Below are 18,262 nucleotides of genomic sequence, written 5' to 3'. Positions count from 1 at the left end.
AATGTATTGAATTTTACAACTAAACATTTCATAATAAAAGAGTATAAAGATGGAGAATTGGACAATAAATGAGAAAATATACATTACCCAGAAACCAATGGAGATTTTGCTGTATTATTGCAAATTTGTTGGAGTTGATAAGCATTCAGGGAAAATTGTAAATCAGTCAGTACCACTGCTTAAAAAATCACTTTTAATAATTTTTTGCTGCGGATCACAGGAGCTAAAATGTGCTATGGCTGTGGAAGAAAACATCAGTTTGCTCCTGTCGGTCTGTGCACAGAGAATCTGGAAAATCTACAAATAATGAAGTAAATGTTTGACAAATTAATCCAAACCACAATCGAAGTGTGTTACACAAGTTGTTAAGAGGACTGTTTGCACTTTTTGGAGAACAACCCAAAGTAGCACAAATAAAGCTGTTCCTAATGCTTTAGCTGTGACTAAACATTTTATTATTTTTGTATTAGCTTTATTTTTTATTTGGATTACTTGCTTGTTGACTTTTTTGTTAACCTGCTCTGCTCTGTTTACTTTACAACGTTCTGGTAAGGAAATTTCAAGTTAAGCTTAAAATATATATTTTATTTATATTACTTTTCTGCTAAGAAGGCTGAAATCACTGAGAAATCTGAATCAGACACATCCTCTGATATTTTTACTTTAAATTGAGCAACACAGAATGCAAAGCAGAATGAGACGTGGTTAGGTTATACAGCTTGATGGTATTTACTTTGTCATCATAACACACAAACACAAGCATATACGGCTGGTTTTTTAGGCCATGATGCTACACAGTATTGTGTTACTCCTTCCGTTACTGTTGACTAACTCTTGGTCTCTAGTCTTGAATGACAGCAGCAGGGTGTGTGCAGCAGGCCAGCGTCCGTCTGTGTCAAGTTATCTGGCACAGAGGAGCCTGGGAAATCTGGGCCAGCTTAACCTGATCCCTGATATAGAGCCTGGCGCTGCTGATTCTGGTGTTACACATCCAGCTGAATCTGGCACTCTCAGGCGAGAATGACCTTGCTGACATGAAAGGTCTTGAAGGATAAGACCATGAAGGGTGAGAACAAAACTACAATACACATTATTTGCAGTATCTGCTGCTGGATTTAAACCTGAACTGAATAATGTTGTTTTGTGTTTTTTTAAGAAGCTACACGAACCAAACCAACAATTTAAAAATACTCAAATTTATTTCATGTCTCAGTTACAAAGCAGTTTTGCCACAAGCATCTTTTATGTCACATTTATTGATGGAGACACGTGAAAGAAGAACCAGGGAGGATGCAGTACCACATACATGACAGCAGTAATGCCTGTACAACATTGTACATGTACAAATGCAGCAGCCGTGTTCAGAGGGACCTGAGAGGGATGACCTGCAACACCTCTTTCTCACTGCTCAGTCTCACACTGCAGGAGGAGCACCACGGGTTCAGCTGCACAACTGCAGCTGATTGATTGTAATGAACGCAACTAAAGCAGGAACTTGCACTATGAGTGATGTAAACACACAGTGACGACTCTGAGGACAGAACCTCAATTCTACCAAAAAAATAAAAAAGTATGAGTTAAAACACAGAGATGATTTATTAACATTTTAAATCCAGAGCTCGTAAACATTTATTTACATTCTATTCCAGCCAGTTCACTTAGTAATAAAAATATAACACTAGCACCTAATGTAAAAGCACCAATTAAATCACATTCATTAGATGGCACAAATGGTCTCCTTAAGCATCAGAAAATGATTGTTTTTTTTTTAATAAAGCATATATTTAAATTCTGAACAGCATTTCTGCTCACCTCAACACAACGAGCTCAAACATTTATAACAGTTTTAATATGTATTCAGTGTTTTGGCTTGTTCTCTTGCTCACTTTAAATTTTTTTAATGGCTCCTAACAAGTTTTTCATTGGAAAAAAAATCACAAATACCAAAATATGTAGGAACAAGGAACATAATCTCAGTCGACCAAGGTTGTTTGTACTCATTAAGATGTGTATGGCTATGTGCATGTTGTTTGTGTGTCGTTAGACGTGTCAGTCTGTGGATGGCATGACTTTGTCCTGCTATTGCATGTGGATGCTATATGTACTGCTGTAGTTGTGACGTGTCCACTGTAGCATTTGTGGGTGTGTAGGCCTGGCTATGACCCACAGGCGACACAGCACTGTCTTTGGACCGACCTGAGGGAACAGCGACCCAACAGCTTCAGCTTGTCACAGAAGCGAGAAGACATGGTGTTCTTCTTGCAAACTGGGCCTGCATAAGAATGAACACAACTCAGTGGTCTAATGCCATAGAACAATGCAATGTGATCATGTGTAAGGTCAAGTCTATTCAAAGCGATTTTAACCAAGAGATTCATCACCAAAAAAACACAGTGCACAGCCAGTGCGTGCCTGTGTTGATAGTGAATCTGTTTTTCAAATCTTCCACTAAGCCAAACAAACATAGAGTTAGATTGAACACTGCGTACAAACCTGTGTGGGTCTTGCATTCCTGCATATTGCACTTCCTGAGTGTTTCTGGTTTGGAAATCTTCTCACAGAGGCTGTTTGGCACTACAGCCAAATTCTGCTCACTCACACAGTTGACTTCACGCTGCTGCTGACCCACACCGCAACTCACAGAGCACTGCAAAGTCACACAGCAAGTGTCAGTTTAGTATTTTATATTTAGTATTTATTGTAAATAACAATAATGTTTTGGGGTAATTTCGTGTGACTGACCTCCTCCCAGTCCTCAGTCTGCCACTGAGTGCAGGGCTTTAGACTGCACAGCTCTGTGCTGTTGGGCCGCAGCGAGATGCTACAGCGATGAGGCTCGGGGCAGTACACCAGCCGCTCCCTGGTACCTTCGCCACAACTGCCAGAGCACTGAAGACAGCACAAGGATTTAAACTACATTTGGTGAGATTTTTTTTTGGTGAACAAAATTCAGTCTTAGGAGGATGATGATAGGATAGTGTGACTACCTCAGTCAGTGGCCCTTGGTTAAAAGGGTTACAAAATGAAACTAAAATGATTCCCACATAAAGTGGTGGGTAAATACATATAAACATGTATTACTCTTTAAAGTCACATAAATAAATGTTTAAAGGCAATATACAGAGATCTGATGTGTATGACGCTCCTACCAGTCCCCAGGGTGATGTACTCCAGGTCATACACGGCTTCTGAGGACAAGTCAAGGTGCTGAGGGGCCTGCTGGAAACTGCTTGGCAGTGGAAAGGTCTAAGGGGCCGTTTACTCTGAGAATCGATACACTGGACATCACGGTACCTCCTCCCTACTGCTGCACAGTCATCTGGACACTGGAAGAATATCAGAGTGAAATAAATGGCTCAGAAAAAACGACAAGTGCGAACAACGACAGCAACAAATCCACTTCATGAAATGGACAGGTAACATAACATAAGTGGAAATATAATTAAGAATTAAGCGTAATTAACAAGTAATAAGTGTAATTATTGGATTCAGTGACTGAAGGAAATCTAACGTTACTCACCTTGCTCCAGCTGCCACTTTGCCAAATGGCACAGGGTTGCAGGTGACATGTACGTGCAGGCTCAGGTCTCTTCATGTTGGAACAGTCTTCATCATTCTGTGAGCTGCACTTGACTGTTCGCCATATTGCACCAATCCCACAAGTCGCTGAGCACTGAGGAAGGAGGACGTTTAAAACTCATCTTGGGTTATGGGTGCATTTGGCTGATACAACATAAAGCAGTAGGTCTTAATCTTGATTTACTAATTATTTTGACATTTTTAACATATTTGATTTCCTACCACCAATAATCCACTGAAAATGTATTTTTACTAGACCATTAAAACAAATATACAGTCACCTAAATGACCAAAATACAAGTGGTTTGCAATTTTTTTTTTATCACATGCACCAATACAGTTTAAAACAGGGCAGGTTTTAAATGTGCAGAATTTGGTCGTAAAATGCCTGCACACACCTCACTCCAGTTTCCTACAACCCAGAATCTCTCTTTGCTGACTGGTGTTCTGCTCATCAGGTTGCGTTGGTCACTGGCAGATCCTCTCGTAATATTTTGCTGCTTTCGGATCTTGGCTTGACTGCCTTTGGAGCGGGGTGAGGGCTTTTTACCATGAGAAGCAGAACTGTTTTTCCTAGGTGTCACGGCAGGTTTCCTTATTTTCCCAATCTTTACTGTGGACTGGGGTGATGCTGCAGTGGTGAATACTTTTCTTGCAGCCTGTGTTGTGTGGGAGCCAGTTTTTAATGGGACTGAGACACTCTTGTACATGGGAGTGGTGAGGGGAACCCTGTGTGTCCTCGATCTGTATGGATTGATACGTGGGCTGCTGTGGGGGTCGAACAAGTGGCGAGTGGTCTGTGCCCATGTTTCAGTACTGGTGTGTGGGGTCAAGTAGGTAGTTGGGGTGGGTGCACTGGTTATGCACATGGTAGGTGGATCTGTTTGTAAAGTGGGAATGATTTGTGGTGTGGTTGACTTAAGAGGATTTTGTATTGCTGTAGCTGAGGTAAAATCCAAGTCAATAATCCCTCCCTCCTCCTCTGTGGTCCTGTCCTCAACAACATAATCATATCCTGGAGTGTCCCTCACCACATTTGGGGTACTTCCCTCCTCTCCTTCCTCCATGTCTTCTGCCCTTTTCTTCTTCACGTCAGCTGTTTTGATGTCTTTTTCAACCAAATTGGATTTAGTAGGTAGAGTTTTCCCACTCACATTTTTTCTCACTATAACACTGAACTCATAATCATCCATGTCTATGATTTCAGGGACCGTCGTTCCAGGGATTGAAAGGGATGTGGTGGTAGGGATTAAAGGAGTCGCAGTCTCTTTAATGCTGGCTTTCTTCTTCACTGTGGGTGCAGCTGTGGTTGCGGTGTTCATAGGAGCCCAGGTAGGTGAACCAAGATGTTTGGTGGAGTTGCTTTTGGGAGTGTAAATGCGGCGGTATTTAGGGGGAGGCCCAGGTCGCCTACGTAGACCTGAGTTTGGGCAGCTCTGTAGCGCACAAAGTGATCTGGACCGAGGTTTGGTAGTGAGGTCACAGGTCTTTTTGGGTGCTAGAGCACATGTGACTGTCCGTGAGCGAACCCCGCCTCCACATGTGACTGGGCACTGCAATAAAAAAAGAACACAAATGAAATATTCATTTAGAGATAAAGAAAGGCATCACGTAAGGAAGATCATGTCTGGGATCTGTAAGACTAAAAGAAAAGAAAAATCATTGAAAGAGGCTTACCTCTTCCCAGTGGCCGACAGCCCAGTCCTGTCCACAGGGTACATCTCTGTTGCACGGCACTGAGGGCTTGGGCTTAAGAAGATGCTTGCACTCCACAGGGTGGAGCACCCTTTCTTCTCCTGAAACTGTACGAACGCAGAGCACAGTCCGCTTCCTCACCCCATCTGATCCACAAGTGGCAGTACACTGCTGCCAACCCCCAACCCACCACCTAAAGAAAGGGGATGGAGAGAAATAAAGAAGGAAGAAAAAAAACAAGGAAAGTAAATTACATTACCATTTAAAAAAGTTGAATACTATTGCTTAAATGTTACCTGAGTTGATATATTTCATGCAAACAAAACCCCTTCAATCTTTCATTTTCTAAAATAAACTAGAGGAAACTCAAAATCACTTCTGTGACTAATTGAAAAACTTACATTAGGCAATGAAATTACATCTATTTTTACTTTTATTGTACAGTTCTTATGTTTAGAGCACATGGTAGTAAAACAAAAAAAGCTAAAGGGCATCTTAGAGTAAGGACCTCGCAGGACAATCCATATTCTTGCATTTTCGGTGTCTATCTTCTGGACGACTGTCTTGGTCACACCGAGACTCGTCCACTACACCAACATCTGCTTCGAAACAGCGCACCGGCTGGTGCTGCTCACCTAAAAGAGATAGGGGGTCAGAAAGCAGGTAGTCGGGATATAATCAAACTGTGACCACAATTTTATAGAACAAGAGCTTTTCTTTACGAATGCAACACCCACCTGCACCACAGGTGGTGCTGCAGTCTGTCCACGCCCCATACCTCCAACTGTAAACAGGTCTGGTGATCTCATTTCCCGTCTCTTTGGTCTTCTTAATGGTGTACTGATACATTAAACCTGGGTTTTTCTCTTGGACCAGCAACTACACAAACCCAAGAAATGTTATCATCATCATCCACATTCTCTTACTGTCAGCATTAGACATTCATGTATTATTATCAATTCAGTTACATTAAATCTTAAATTACATTGAAAACAATTGCTTAGAGACATTTTATTTATCTTATTCCTTGACCAGTAATGTATAGGCTGATTTAGAAAGCGTATAAAGTATGCTCTGAGTCACTGAGTTACCCCTGATGGGTTCAAGTCACTGCTTACTGCTAAACATCTCACAATACTGAAACACACACTACAACTAAAGACTCTCCACTAACTTCAAACATATTCAACGTCTATAGCACGATCCTACCTGGAGCATGACTGGCTGTTTGGTGGGTCCAGGAGCAGTGATGTTCTCCATGTTCCCGCTGCGTTCATAGTAGAACGTTGTTCCACCAGCCTCGTACTCCCCATTCCACTGGATAATGAAGTTGCCATTGAGGAAGTACTGCTCAGACGACTCACTCTTCAGAGCCAGGAAGTTACCTGCCTCCTCCACTTCCTTCACCAGGATGTCCCGCGCCCCCTCAGGTATCACACCCACGTCCACATACCCTGGGAGAGTCAGGAGGGGAGTCAGAGTCACAGCAAGGTAATGGGTGGCCCACCATAGCTGCTGCCACACTCACATCCAGACTACCAGACAGCTTCCCTCTGATCTTTAATAGAGGGTGGGCCCAGTCTCAGGGGGGTTCTTTGCATGTGTGTGAGTGAGTGTACTTGTGCGTAGTCAGCGTGGGGGGCACTGCCGAGTCTCTGTTTTTTAACTGTGTGTGGTTGGTTGACTGAATGGGGGAGGACGAAAGCAGCTATGAGTAGGTCTCTGGAGTTTAATGATGTTTGTGGGAAGGTGTGTGTGTTTCTGTGTTTGTGCAAAGGAGGGGGAGGTTGGCCCTTGGTCTAAGCCTTTTGAAGTCTTACACATCTGGACTGTTTATCTGGAAAGGATGCTGTGCAGGGCAAACACACACAGAAAAGGAGAGAAGGCAGAAAGGAGAGAGGGAGGGATGTTTTTATTGTTTTAGAGCCTCTTTCTCTATTAATCTGTCTTCACGGTATGTTGATTCTGCACAAGTTCTGCAGTAAAATCAGCCAGGACATGTGGATCTTTACACATATGCATACATGTCCCTGGACACACACACGCACAGAGAGTGCACCAGCCAAGTATAGCAGGACAAACAGCTGCACAGTGTGGATGTGAAGGCTGCCATGACAACAAAGAAACAACACAATGGCGTAATGCTAATGAACTGTCCTGAAATGACTTTCTGCCTGTAGACATAAGTTTCAGTTCTGTACTTTTTCGCACTGTTGTGGTGGGCACATCAAAGCGTGTCCTCATTATTACATTGTCTGTTTTGTGTTACTACAAGTTTTTAATTTAATTATTTATTCTGTTTAGATCATTTAATTTCTTTCCAGCTGCTCAATCGAAAGCTTGGTATTGAACTCACCAAAGCCTTCTCCTTCAGCAAACAACTTATGGACGGTCTCACAGCTTGTGCCGTCGCCCAAACAGACACCGCAACGATCCTCCACTGCGTTTGAGTCAATGCCATAGTCACAGCCTACCTCCTACAGACAAAACAAACACACACAAACACATAAAAATATAACTACAAACACATTAAAGTGTAACACAAGATGTAGCTTTGCACAGAACCTCTTCTCCCTCTACTTAACTGCTGTGTAACCCTACTCCACTATGAACTCCCAGTCTTTTTTAGTCTCTTACCCAGCCACACTACCTTGCACACTCCATTGATGCAGATGTTTCTAGATTGGTTGTTCATGAAACACGGTGTTCCATCTGTCACAGCATCAAGCATCTTCTCGGAAAAATACTCATTGACTGGTCGACAGTGCAGCTCACAGGGATTTACTATGGACACATGGGGGAAAAGCTGTTTAGTTGTAATGAAATATGACTAACACCTACACAATCATCTTAGTTTGAAGTGTGGCTCAATAAAAACATGTGATCTGACACAAAAACACAGAAAGCAGCACTTGCGTCAACAGCAGTACTGAAATGCTCCCACTACCAGTTCAGACTGGGTAGTTGCTTCACTTCCCAGCATAAATGCTGCCCTCTTTTGGGTGACACATTCAATTGCATCTAATGATCTTATAGAAGAGGAAATAAAAATGACATACTTTATTAATCCCCTTGGGGATCACAGCGCTATTTTGGGGTTTCAGTGTCTTGTCCAAGGACACCTCAACATATAGTGTAAAGGAGAACATCTAGCATGTGCATGTCAATATGTGTTATCTAATTGTATTTTAGGATTTGACCACTTACACGTGTTAGTGACAGGAATCCACTGATAGAGCTCATTGTGGTAGGGTACAGTGTCAAACTCACTGCACAGCATCTCTCGAAAAGTTGGTTCATTCTTCTGGCAGGGTTTTGTGTTACAAGTCCGGTAACGTTTCCTTTCTCCTGTGCAGTACTTGCCACCAAACTCCGGTCTGTGGAAACCAGTGATCAGATGAAAATGAATAAAGTGCAAGGTAAGTTTTCAGATGGCGTTGGCGACGGAAGATTTAGCTCTTACTTGGGGTTGTTGCATTCCCTCTCCGCTGACTGAACACCCGTTCCACAGGTCCTGGAGCAGTGAGACCAGGTGCCCCAGTGTCCCCATCCTCCATTCACCGTCTCTGGGAGTTTACCCACAATCACACACTCTCCTGAGATACACCACTGTAGAAGAAAACATTGGTAAGGGAACCTAAATAACACCAAATATATGTCATATGACACATTTAATGTTCAAGGCTCTGCACCACCACCCATGTATGTGTTGTCTTAACCCTCTACTTTCAGGCAAATGAAACCCAAACCCTAACAAGACAAAGCAAGAGACACGATCCACCTTCTCTGGTCCACACCGAGTGCCATCGATAGGTGAGTCCAGTTTGGAGCGACAGGAGCCGTTCACTGAACACCAAAGAATCTGGCAAATATTCTGAAAGATAGAAACAATCCAAAAACTATGAGAAAAAACTATTTTATAATAGATTCAAGCTGACTGTTGCAATACTCACATCAATCTCTGGACAGAAAGTGGCATTTGGGCCATACTGGAGCTGGCACTGGTGGTGTGTGGTGTAGCGGACACCGAGGCGAGCCAGTGGGGTGGTTAGGTCCCTTTTTGAAGGACGGTCATCCAGACAGAAACCCCAGCCACGGCTAAGACAGACAAACATAGATGTGTTGAATGTGTCTCCTTTTGACAGACATACAAGAGAGAAAAGGGATTTAGGCGGTGTATGCTTTTGTGTAATCCTATTAATCCTATTAAATCAAAAATGAAAAAATGCCTTTAGGCTCCACTTGGTTTTAGGGATTTTGTATTTCTGTTTTTTTTTTTTCAGCCTTTACTGTTTTTTTAAAAACCTTGTTTGTCACAGTTTACCAGTGTTTGTTGGATTTCCAGTCCAATTTGCAACAACACACAGGATAAGCAACATTTGCAATTCATACAATGTGCAAACAACTCAAATGAGAAAAAATAGCATTTACACCAAGAGAGACATGTTATTATTTTATCATTAATGGCTTCAGGATAATACATGAATTCAGCCTTACTCAAGGAAGCGTGTGATGTATTCTTTGGAGCAGGGAGACCAAGTGAGAGGTGAGCTGTCGTAAATCAGCTGTCTGGACATGATGAACGGGTGCCTCCCTCCCAGCTCACAGTCATTCCCATGGCCGTCATGGTGAATTCCAAAACTGCATTCAAATACAACCACTATGATCAATTCTGATATTATCATTGGATTCATGCTTTGGTTGCCATAGTGGAGGCCTTTAGCTCTTGGCTATAACTGAGTCTGCTACAACTCTACCTGTGGCCCATTTCATGAGCGATGGTGAAGGCTACAGGTAGTCCTGAATCCTCATTGATGTTGCAGCTGCGATGTGGTTGACACATCCCAGACAGATGAGACAGACCCAGAGTCTCACATGGCTGGTTCATTCCAGCACAGATGTCTTTCCTGAGGGCGAGAGAACACAGGCAAATTATTATCTTCACCATAAGGGGGGCTACTATTACTGCATATATGTCTTTGAAGATTCTCAGTCATCCAGGTGGGGTCGAGTTTAGAAAGTTGAATCTACTTGGATGAGTACTGAAACGTTTCAACCTAACAAGAGGGAACTCCAGTTGCCATGACTTAACTTTCAGATCCATCTTTCCACAGGGAGAACATGCAAGCTCCACACAGAAAGGCAGAAGACGGCCAACCAATGGATTCAAACCAGAGCTCTGTGTGTGTGTGTGTGTGTGTGTGTGTGTGTGTGTGTGTGTGTGTGTGTGTGTGTGTGGGTGTGTGCCACTTGCCTGGTGACCAGCACAGCGAGATCATGATGAGCTGGATGTGTGTCACTCTGTGGATTAAGGTTTTTCTGCCAAGCACAGAAACTGGCCAAAGTGGTGTCTGCGTTGTGAACAATCTTCAACCCTTTCTGCAACAAAGAGCAGAATTAGGTCATTCTGTACAGTTGTTATATTCTATATTTGGAAAATAGCTCAGGCTCTTCTTTCTTTTTGAGAAAAAAAAACTTTTAGTTCTTTCTTTTAATATGCTGTAAGTTACAGAGCAGAAAATTAGAGCTGTTAACAGTTCTAGTAAGACTCCACCAGACAAGAATGCAACCAGCTCACCTCCATTCATTTCCTTTTAAAGTTGTTCCTTTACCATTTTTGCCTTTATTAGGTAGCGTTAGTATGGAGACAGATAGGAGAGACAGGAGAAGAGAGACATGCAGCAAAAAACCCCAGCTGGACTCAAACCAGGGTCGATGTAGTTACATGACTTTCTTTTGTGAACAGATGTTAATCATACAAATGGTGCCAAATCTTTTTCACTGTAGACATTTTTACTAGTTCATTACAATTACAACAACTTTTATTGCTCAATACAATGGCCCATTTCCATCAAACAAGCCTGTGTTGTGCAGTAAACTGAGCCTCTTATCTGGCTCACGGACATCGAACATAGTCATTTTTAAAGTTGTCAGTTACACATATGCTTTTCCTGCGAGGACAGGACAAAATAACTAAATAAAATAAATGTATTCCTTGAGTTACGAGCCAAGAAAAAGACTCAGCTCAGTCCTCTGGGTTCTTGAATTTGTCACACTTACAGCATACAAGCTTTGAGCAGGTTATTTAAACCCTGATCTAGGGTGCTTTAATTGAAGTGGGGTCATCTAAGGGAGAGTGCTCACTTTTCTTTATGTCCCTGCTAGTCCTTATGATGAATGCTTTATTGATGTGCATCTGCTTCTCTCATTCTAGATTTAAGGGTTTTACCAACTAAGCAAAACTGATACAACCAGAAAAATCAGGCATTACCTCTTCTCCCTGCAGCAAAATTAGGCGCACCAAAAGGACGTGGATTGCATTCCCAATACTGGCATCATGAAAGATCCCCGCCACCTGTAAACATTAACATCCTCCATTAACATCAGGTAGTGCACCTGTGTAAAAACTGAGCATGTATTAATACAGAGATCTAAATCAAAACGTCATTCTAATCACTCACCATGTTCATAATGGTGAAGATGTAAGCCTCCACATTATCACTGCCGTGGTATTCGATGAGTTTTGAGTCAGCCACCACCATGGTCTCCACCCACCGCTCTCTGCTGACTGAGCGCTGTGAGCGGAACTGAGCCCCACTCTCTCCCCGTTGCTGCTCCCTCTCCCATTCCTCCCTCTCCCTGTCCACCAGGACAGAGTCACTTGAATCATCTAAAGCATGGACAATGGAAGACATCACTTGTAGTACAGGCTTGTAGCCTATATAACACACTAACACTTGCAGTATTCTACACATGTACACACTAATTCAGGTAAATACCTTGTACTCCACAGGGACTCTGTCTCTCGTTAGACTCAAGACTGCGTTTTTTTCTGTGACTCTCTGCAGTAACTTTTGGATAGACCATGTGGCGCTCTGGAGTCCCTGCAGGATGATCAGGAGATTTTGGGGCAGGTTCAATAAAATAATGTCCCTCTGGCAGGGAGAAGAAGCCTGTCTGAGGGTAAAATAAAAATAGAAAACATATACATTAATATGCATTGAGTAGAAATGACACAGATAACCAGATCTGGAAATTAGGGCAAATCTATATTGTCCCCATTTTTAGGAGCATTGCATTCTACTCCAACTCCAAATTGCAATTAAAAGTAAAAAGATTATTTTCTTATCCCCAAATCTTGCCTAATGCAGCTCAAGTCTTTTTTTGTAATGTCGTGCATTCTCGGACTGTGAGTGAAACAGAAAAGTCACTGCCTAGTTACTAGCGTGCTTTTGTGTTATAATGTTTCGAATATGAGCCCAACGACCAAAAACTCTGGTATTTCCATAACACTCACACTCAAAACATTGGAAACTAGATGTTCCCTCATAAAGCTCACTGAAAAAGTCAACCCCCGAGTAATTTCCACTGGGGTAGAATTCATCATGACTCAACAGATCTGAATATGATTGGCTCTACTCCTTGAGGCACATTCTCTGTCTGCTGCAGCAGCAATACAACTTCTTCTTAAGTATGCCATGCATGTTCTTACTGGTGCAGCCTGTTCACTTAGCTGATCAGTCATCTATATGTGGTTGAACGCACACATTGATACATGCTCTCTTACACAAATCCACCTACATAAAAATATACATGCATGCAATGGGAAGCACACACGTTACAGATGTCCCACCTCCAGCTTAGTGTTTGCAAGTGCTCTTCATTAAGGTGTTTGTGTGGGTTTTGTGCCAAGCTGAGTCCAAACAAGCCCAGACTTCTCCACAAAGAACCCCTCCCTCTCCCACTAAACCAACTTGCAAAAACAAAATGAGAGAGGGATCCATAATTCTTTCAAAATGGAAAAAAGGAAAATCTGCATAAGTATAACCGCGTAAAGAAAAGTAAAGGTCTGTTTCTTTTCTTTCAAGTAGTGTGCATGTTAAAATGTTCATCCACGTGAACTAATGCATCCTGTTGATAACACGCTAAATCACTCAGTGCACATGTACTGAGAGACAAGAACAACATGAAAAATTCTTAGAATAAGGGTGTTGCATCTTACTCTTGGATTTCTTCTGAGTGTCTAAGACAGATGGGATAAATTAGGCGAAGCAGTGCTTACAGTTTGTCAACCCAGCTCCTTACTGCAGTTACACTCACTGTTCAGCTTTCTGGGTCATCTGAACGTGTTTTACGTGTTTCCACCGCATTCGTTCAGCAGTCTGAACTATGACTGGATATCATATTTCTCCATTCAGGGAGTTCAGAAAGTACACATCTGGATCAGCAGTCCCTTTGGAAAGACTATTATTTCACCTGTTAGAATCTTTGAAATAAGGTAGAGTGTCCACAAAGTGGAAAAGCGACTAAAAGGATATAACTAAGCTGTTCAGGTCTGTTTCTTCCTGTAAAACTACAATAATAACAGCAATAACATTGCAAATGCTAAACAAAAGTCCTCTGTGTATGTCTGAGGTTTGGTTATTTTTGTCCAAACTCTGATTAAATGAAATTCGGAAGAAAGGGTTCTCCAGCACTGACTCAAATCGTGGCCTTCAGCCAGATGTCCCATAGCTGTGGTGGACTCATCAACAAAGCATGCAGGCTGATATGTCTACAGTCAGCTGGGAAAGTTTCCCACAGGCCCTGTGCAGAAAAACTGCTGTATCTCTTCTGCAAATTCTTGTTGGACAGCATTATTATGCTATCAGATTATGGATTGTTTTTGCATTTGCATCATTTCCCTGCAGGACAAAACAGATACTGTATGAAAATACATGAGAGTGAAGTTTTAGTTATGATTTGGAAATCCGCTTTACCAAACCTCCCTGTGTCTCCTATAGTACCCTGAGTGTTAAGTAGTAATGCAGGTGGAGGAGTACCGATCAACCAGGAAGGAATGCTAGAGCCCCAACCAAACACTAAGGCCATTGCTCTACATGGTCTATATGAACTGCATACCAACTACAGCCCCACTGAGAAACACAGCTTGCACACTTTTGCTTGTACAGTGTGGTTATGGTGTTACTTGTGATCCCTAAATTACCATGTTCAGATCCTGTGTGATGCATGTGCTCAACAAACAAAGACAACTTGAAACAATGCCAACTATGACTTTGTTCTCCATTCGAATAGAAATATGGGATTGTTCTGGCACAGTTTTGTTCTAAACCCTGAATGCTCTGCCAGCGAAAACAGCCTTGGACTGGAGGTCACTTTGCACCTTTTCTCCCTTTGCCCCCTCCTGCTCTTCTCCTCCTCGTTTTCATTAATCCTCCTCCTGCGACCTAAAGGAAGTGTGTTTGGGTGTGAAGTGCCAGGGCGAGGGGAGGTTACCATAACACAGGTCTGTGTTCTAAATACATCAGCCATGTGGAACTGCTTTACTTCTGTTTCCTGCTTCTGTGGGTTTTTGTAGTGTTGTCCAACTGGGTCTGGAATAAAATCTCTGCTGTTACACCGCCTGTGGCCTCAGCAGTGATTAGTGGGACACAGGGAGAGGTGGGGGTGGATGGTGCTCATTACTGCAGGATGATTAATCACAATAATTTCTCTACTAAACAAACTGTTTCTTGATCATTACAGTGTCTTCACCTCACCAAGATAATTCTGATTGAGCTTATTTCCTTCTCAGAGGTTAAACGCATTACCATTTCATTTTTATTTGCATGCATTAAAGAGAGAGGAAAATACCATTATAATGGGATACACTGAACCTGCATGTTCATGTTTTGTGTTGTGCCTTAGGGATTACCAAACACCAAAGCTTGGGCTTTGCTGGAATTGGTTTTGTGCAGAAGTAAAAAACAGGTCAGAAAACATTAACAACCTCCAGGTACTCTGGAGGGTACTTGATCAACAGTTATAAGTTGTTTTAGTTTGTTAAGTTAGTTTAATTTTATAAGACATTTATCAGGCAACCATGTCAAATGTTTCAGCTTCTCAAATGACAAAATCTATCCATTTTCCTTTTGTTACATTATAGTAAAATTAATATATCTGGGGCTTGGACAGTTGGTTGAACAACAGAAAACATCTGAAGACATTATCTTGGCCCTCTGAGAGGGGATTTTTCCAGATGCTGTTTTATAGACCGAATAATTTATTAACACATGTTTATTGCTGCCCCAGCTCCAGTTCTAGGCTTTCATCAAACACAGCCTGAGCTTATAAGATATAATATGTAACCTTTGGGAATTATGCTATTATTTTAATAGCAAGTCTCCATGGTAAAATATATTTTCGAGCATATTTCTTCCTAAAAAATATTCATAAAAACAGTGTGCTACAAACTGTAGCTTTAATGTAATTAAAATGCAGCCATTGTGCAGCTGAAGCAGGTATGCAGCTCACTTTCCAACAGGTTTTGTTATGAAAACATATCTCACAACAATTAAATTAATTGACAAAGGCAGCACTTAAAAGCAACTATAAAAAAAATGCACTACTATTACTTTAACACTACTGGAATGAATCTTTGATTTACTGAGAACAGTTCACATTAGAAATTCAAGAATCCCAAATGGCTTTTATCCCAATCTTTCTAACGCGTCTGCACGTGCTTTGCATGTGTATCATTTAATGTTTTTGAATGTTTCTGTTCAGATAAATAATTCACTTAACATTTCTGGTTTGTGCTGCATAAACAAACAATGATTGTGTTTTCATATTTTGAAGCAGCACATCTCTGTAGCAGCAGCTGGCAGGGGTTCCCTCCCACATCTGTCTGCCTGAGTCTTGCTGTTCAGTGGTCTCTTTGCAGTTTTAGCTGCTATAAACCTTCCACACAGCAGAAAATCCCTCTAATAGGTCATAGTGGTTTCTCTGTTAGATTGTAAAGAAGGGACAAACCGGGTCACTCAGCGTTGCAGAAAAAACATCATCTAAATGTGGCAGGTTGTCGGTGTCTGTCGCTGTCAGTGGAATTTGATGTGACTTAAAACACTTTTTTCACTGTTGACTACTTCAGACTGTGTAAAGTGGGTCAGCTATAAATTATCGCACACCAAGAAAGGCTGTCATAACTTTAGTCAGATGTTACAAATGAACTGCATTTACAAGATTTGGCAGGAAGAGGCAGTGCAACCCACACTAACATAACAGAGTCAGGAGGCAAGACCCTCCAGGAGGGCATTCCTGCTGTGACACAGTCAAACACGAACACCCAAACATTGTTCATGACTAAAAGTGACACATCCCGTCATTTCAGTGTCAGGAAGTTCCTGCTTTTTCAAATCCCCTTTGCATTTTACTGTTTCAAATGTTGGTGTAAATTCAATGAATTAGACACGATGATGATGATGATGAAGTCTTTAAAACTCTGCAAAGAGTGTTTGAGACATTTCAACAGAAGTTTTGATATGATCTTTTCATGTTGGGCTGCTCCCTTGTCATCCTGCAGTCAGGCTGCCTTCTTTTCTTTTGTAGTTGAACTATTAATCTGATTAGGGACATTACAGGTAAAGTTTTAAAGGCAGCTTAAAGTCTCTCAACAGAAAGTATGTTCCTATTTTATGTCTGTCCATCTGTCAGAGCTTATTTTTTCCAGTCTATATGAATGTGCCAAAGTCTATTATGGGAGATCTTTTTTAGCGTAGAACAAAGAAATGCTGCACATTCAGGAGTGTGTGTGTGTGTGTGAGGGGGGGGGTTCAAAGACTTTTAGCAGAACACATAGAGGCATAAATGAATGAATGAATGAGTGAGGGTGAAAGTAAGACAAAAACATGTGAAAGACAAAAAGTAAAAAGACAGGAAGGGTCTCATGGTTGGCTGAAAAGCAGCAGTCGTCAGCAGGTTTGCAGCATAGGCCGTTCTGCAAATAGTGTCAGGAAGTCTTTGAAGAGCAACAGACAGGGTACTGTCAGATGTAAGGGTTTGCTTAACAGTTTATGAGTGAGCCAGAGCCATGCCTCTTTCTCATCTAAAAAAAATATTAGTGCAGGATTCTGCATAACAGAAATAATGTGGATGACTTACAGGACTCAAAAGATGAATGAACCTGGGGTTTAGCGTGATCATGTGATTTCTTACCAGTCCTTTACAGGTGCTGATGGCAGCGGCTCCTTGCACATGGGATGCTTGCACAGTCCCAAGGAGGTGGCAGGAGATCCCCTCAGTAAACCGATGCTCTGTCCTGTTAACACGGCCATTCCTCCTCTCCAGGATGTAGTCATTTGAAAGCAGGTGATTGTTTGCAGTCAGGTTGAACATTAAAGCTCGACCCTTGTAGTCGAACTTGTAGTAAACCTGTCCCTCAAAATCAGGTGGTGGCAGGTCACGTCTGACTCTCCCTTTCTTGAAGTGGTGAGACAGGGAGTGGGAGAGGAACTCTCCATCAGCGTTGGTTTTCACTGGGTGGACAATGGCCAAATCTGACTGGGACAACTGACCTGCAGAAGAGTTGAATACAACAGATCAGTGTCAATCTGGGATGCGTCGATACTAGAAAGTTTTCCAGTCATGCATTCATACATGCAACTGCACCACACTGACCTTGCTCTGCAAAGAGGGAGAAGAGTCTGCCGGAGTCGGAGAGCTCTTCGTGGCAGGCTGCCAAACTGAAAACAAAGTGTAGCAGAAGAAGAACCGGGCATTCCTGCGAACATCGCATGTTTCATGTAACCAAACTCACAGCGCTGGAAACGAGTCCTGGGCACCGGGGTTCCAGTGGCGTTAGAGGCGACCACTTCGACTCTGTACTCAACTGTGTCATGACACGAACAAACTCAGAAAGCTCCCCTCACCAAGGGAAAACATGCACCGTGGAGTACAAGCAGCCAGAGCATGGTTTGAAGAGGGGAAAAAGCTCCGGCTCTGCGGAGGACGGAGGGGAGGAGTGGTTTTTTAGGGCCAGTGTCTACTTTCCTTGCAGGAGCGAGGGGGAGCAGGTCTTCCACAGAGGAGGACGCTTCATTGATTTTTGACTAAACCAGTCCTGTGTTGAGACTTGTCATTAAATCCTGCACCAGCGCCACATCATTAATACGAGACCATTTACTGCCTCCCCAAGGAACGCTTGCGCAAATTACGCGAAGATTAAACTGTA

At 42.3% G+C, this 18,262-nt stretch overlaps 1 protein-coding gene across 1 annotated transcript; it reads right to left on the bottom strand.

Moving 5' to 3' along the window:
• Nucleotides 1-1,192: 1,192 nt before the first annotated feature.
• Nucleotides 1,193-18,058, bottom strand: adamts12 (ADAM metallopeptidase with thrombospondin type 1 motif, 12). Its single transcript, XM_026343096.1, has 24 exons — nucleotides 17,710-18,058; nucleotides 17,248-17,606; nucleotides 12,054-12,231; nucleotides 11,736-11,944; nucleotides 11,546-11,629; nucleotides 10,529-10,653; nucleotides 10,032-10,181; nucleotides 9,772-9,915; nucleotides 9,228-9,372; nucleotides 9,056-9,148; nucleotides 8,738-8,883; nucleotides 8,482-8,651; nucleotides 7,925-8,058; nucleotides 7,631-7,751; nucleotides 6,484-6,728; nucleotides 6,012-6,153; nucleotides 5,783-5,909; nucleotides 5,257-5,467; nucleotides 3,978-5,132; nucleotides 3,521-3,673; nucleotides 3,150-3,326; nucleotides 2,743-2,889; nucleotides 2,494-2,647; nucleotides 1,193-2,272 (listed from the first exon to the last, which is right to left on the bottom strand). The coding sequence occupies exons 1-24, from the start codon at nucleotides 17,825-17,827 to the stop codon at nucleotides 2,157-2,159; spliced, it is 4,803 nt and encodes a 1,600-aa protein (XP_026198881.1). The 5' UTR covers nucleotides 17,828-18,058; the 3' UTR covers nucleotides 1,193-2,156.
• Nucleotides 18,059-18,262: the final 204 nt, after the last annotated feature.

Source organism: Anabas testudineus, chromosome 9, assembly GCF_900324465.2.
Source record: "Anabas testudineus chromosome 9, fAnaTes1.2, whole genome shotgun sequence".
NCBI lineage: Eukaryota > Metazoa > Chordata > Actinopteri > Anabantiformes > Anabantidae > Anabas > Anabas testudineus.
The sequence above is the reverse complement of the archived record's forward strand: the minus strand, read 5'-3'. Positions and strand labels throughout refer to the sequence as shown.

Coding starts and splice junctions, on each gene's coding strand:
- adamts12 (XM_026343096.1), bottom strand. CDS start 17,827: ATGCGATGTTCGCAGGAATGCCCGGTTCTTCTTCTGCTACACTTTGTT. Junction 3,674..3,977: donor TTGTAGGAAACTGGAGTGAG/GTGTGTGCAGGC, acceptor CTCCTTCCTCAG/TGCTCAGCGACTTGTGGGAT. Junction 2,648..2,742: donor AGACTGAGGACTGGGAGGAG/GTCAGTCACACG, acceptor GTGACTTTGCAG/TGCTCTGTGAGTTGCGGTGT.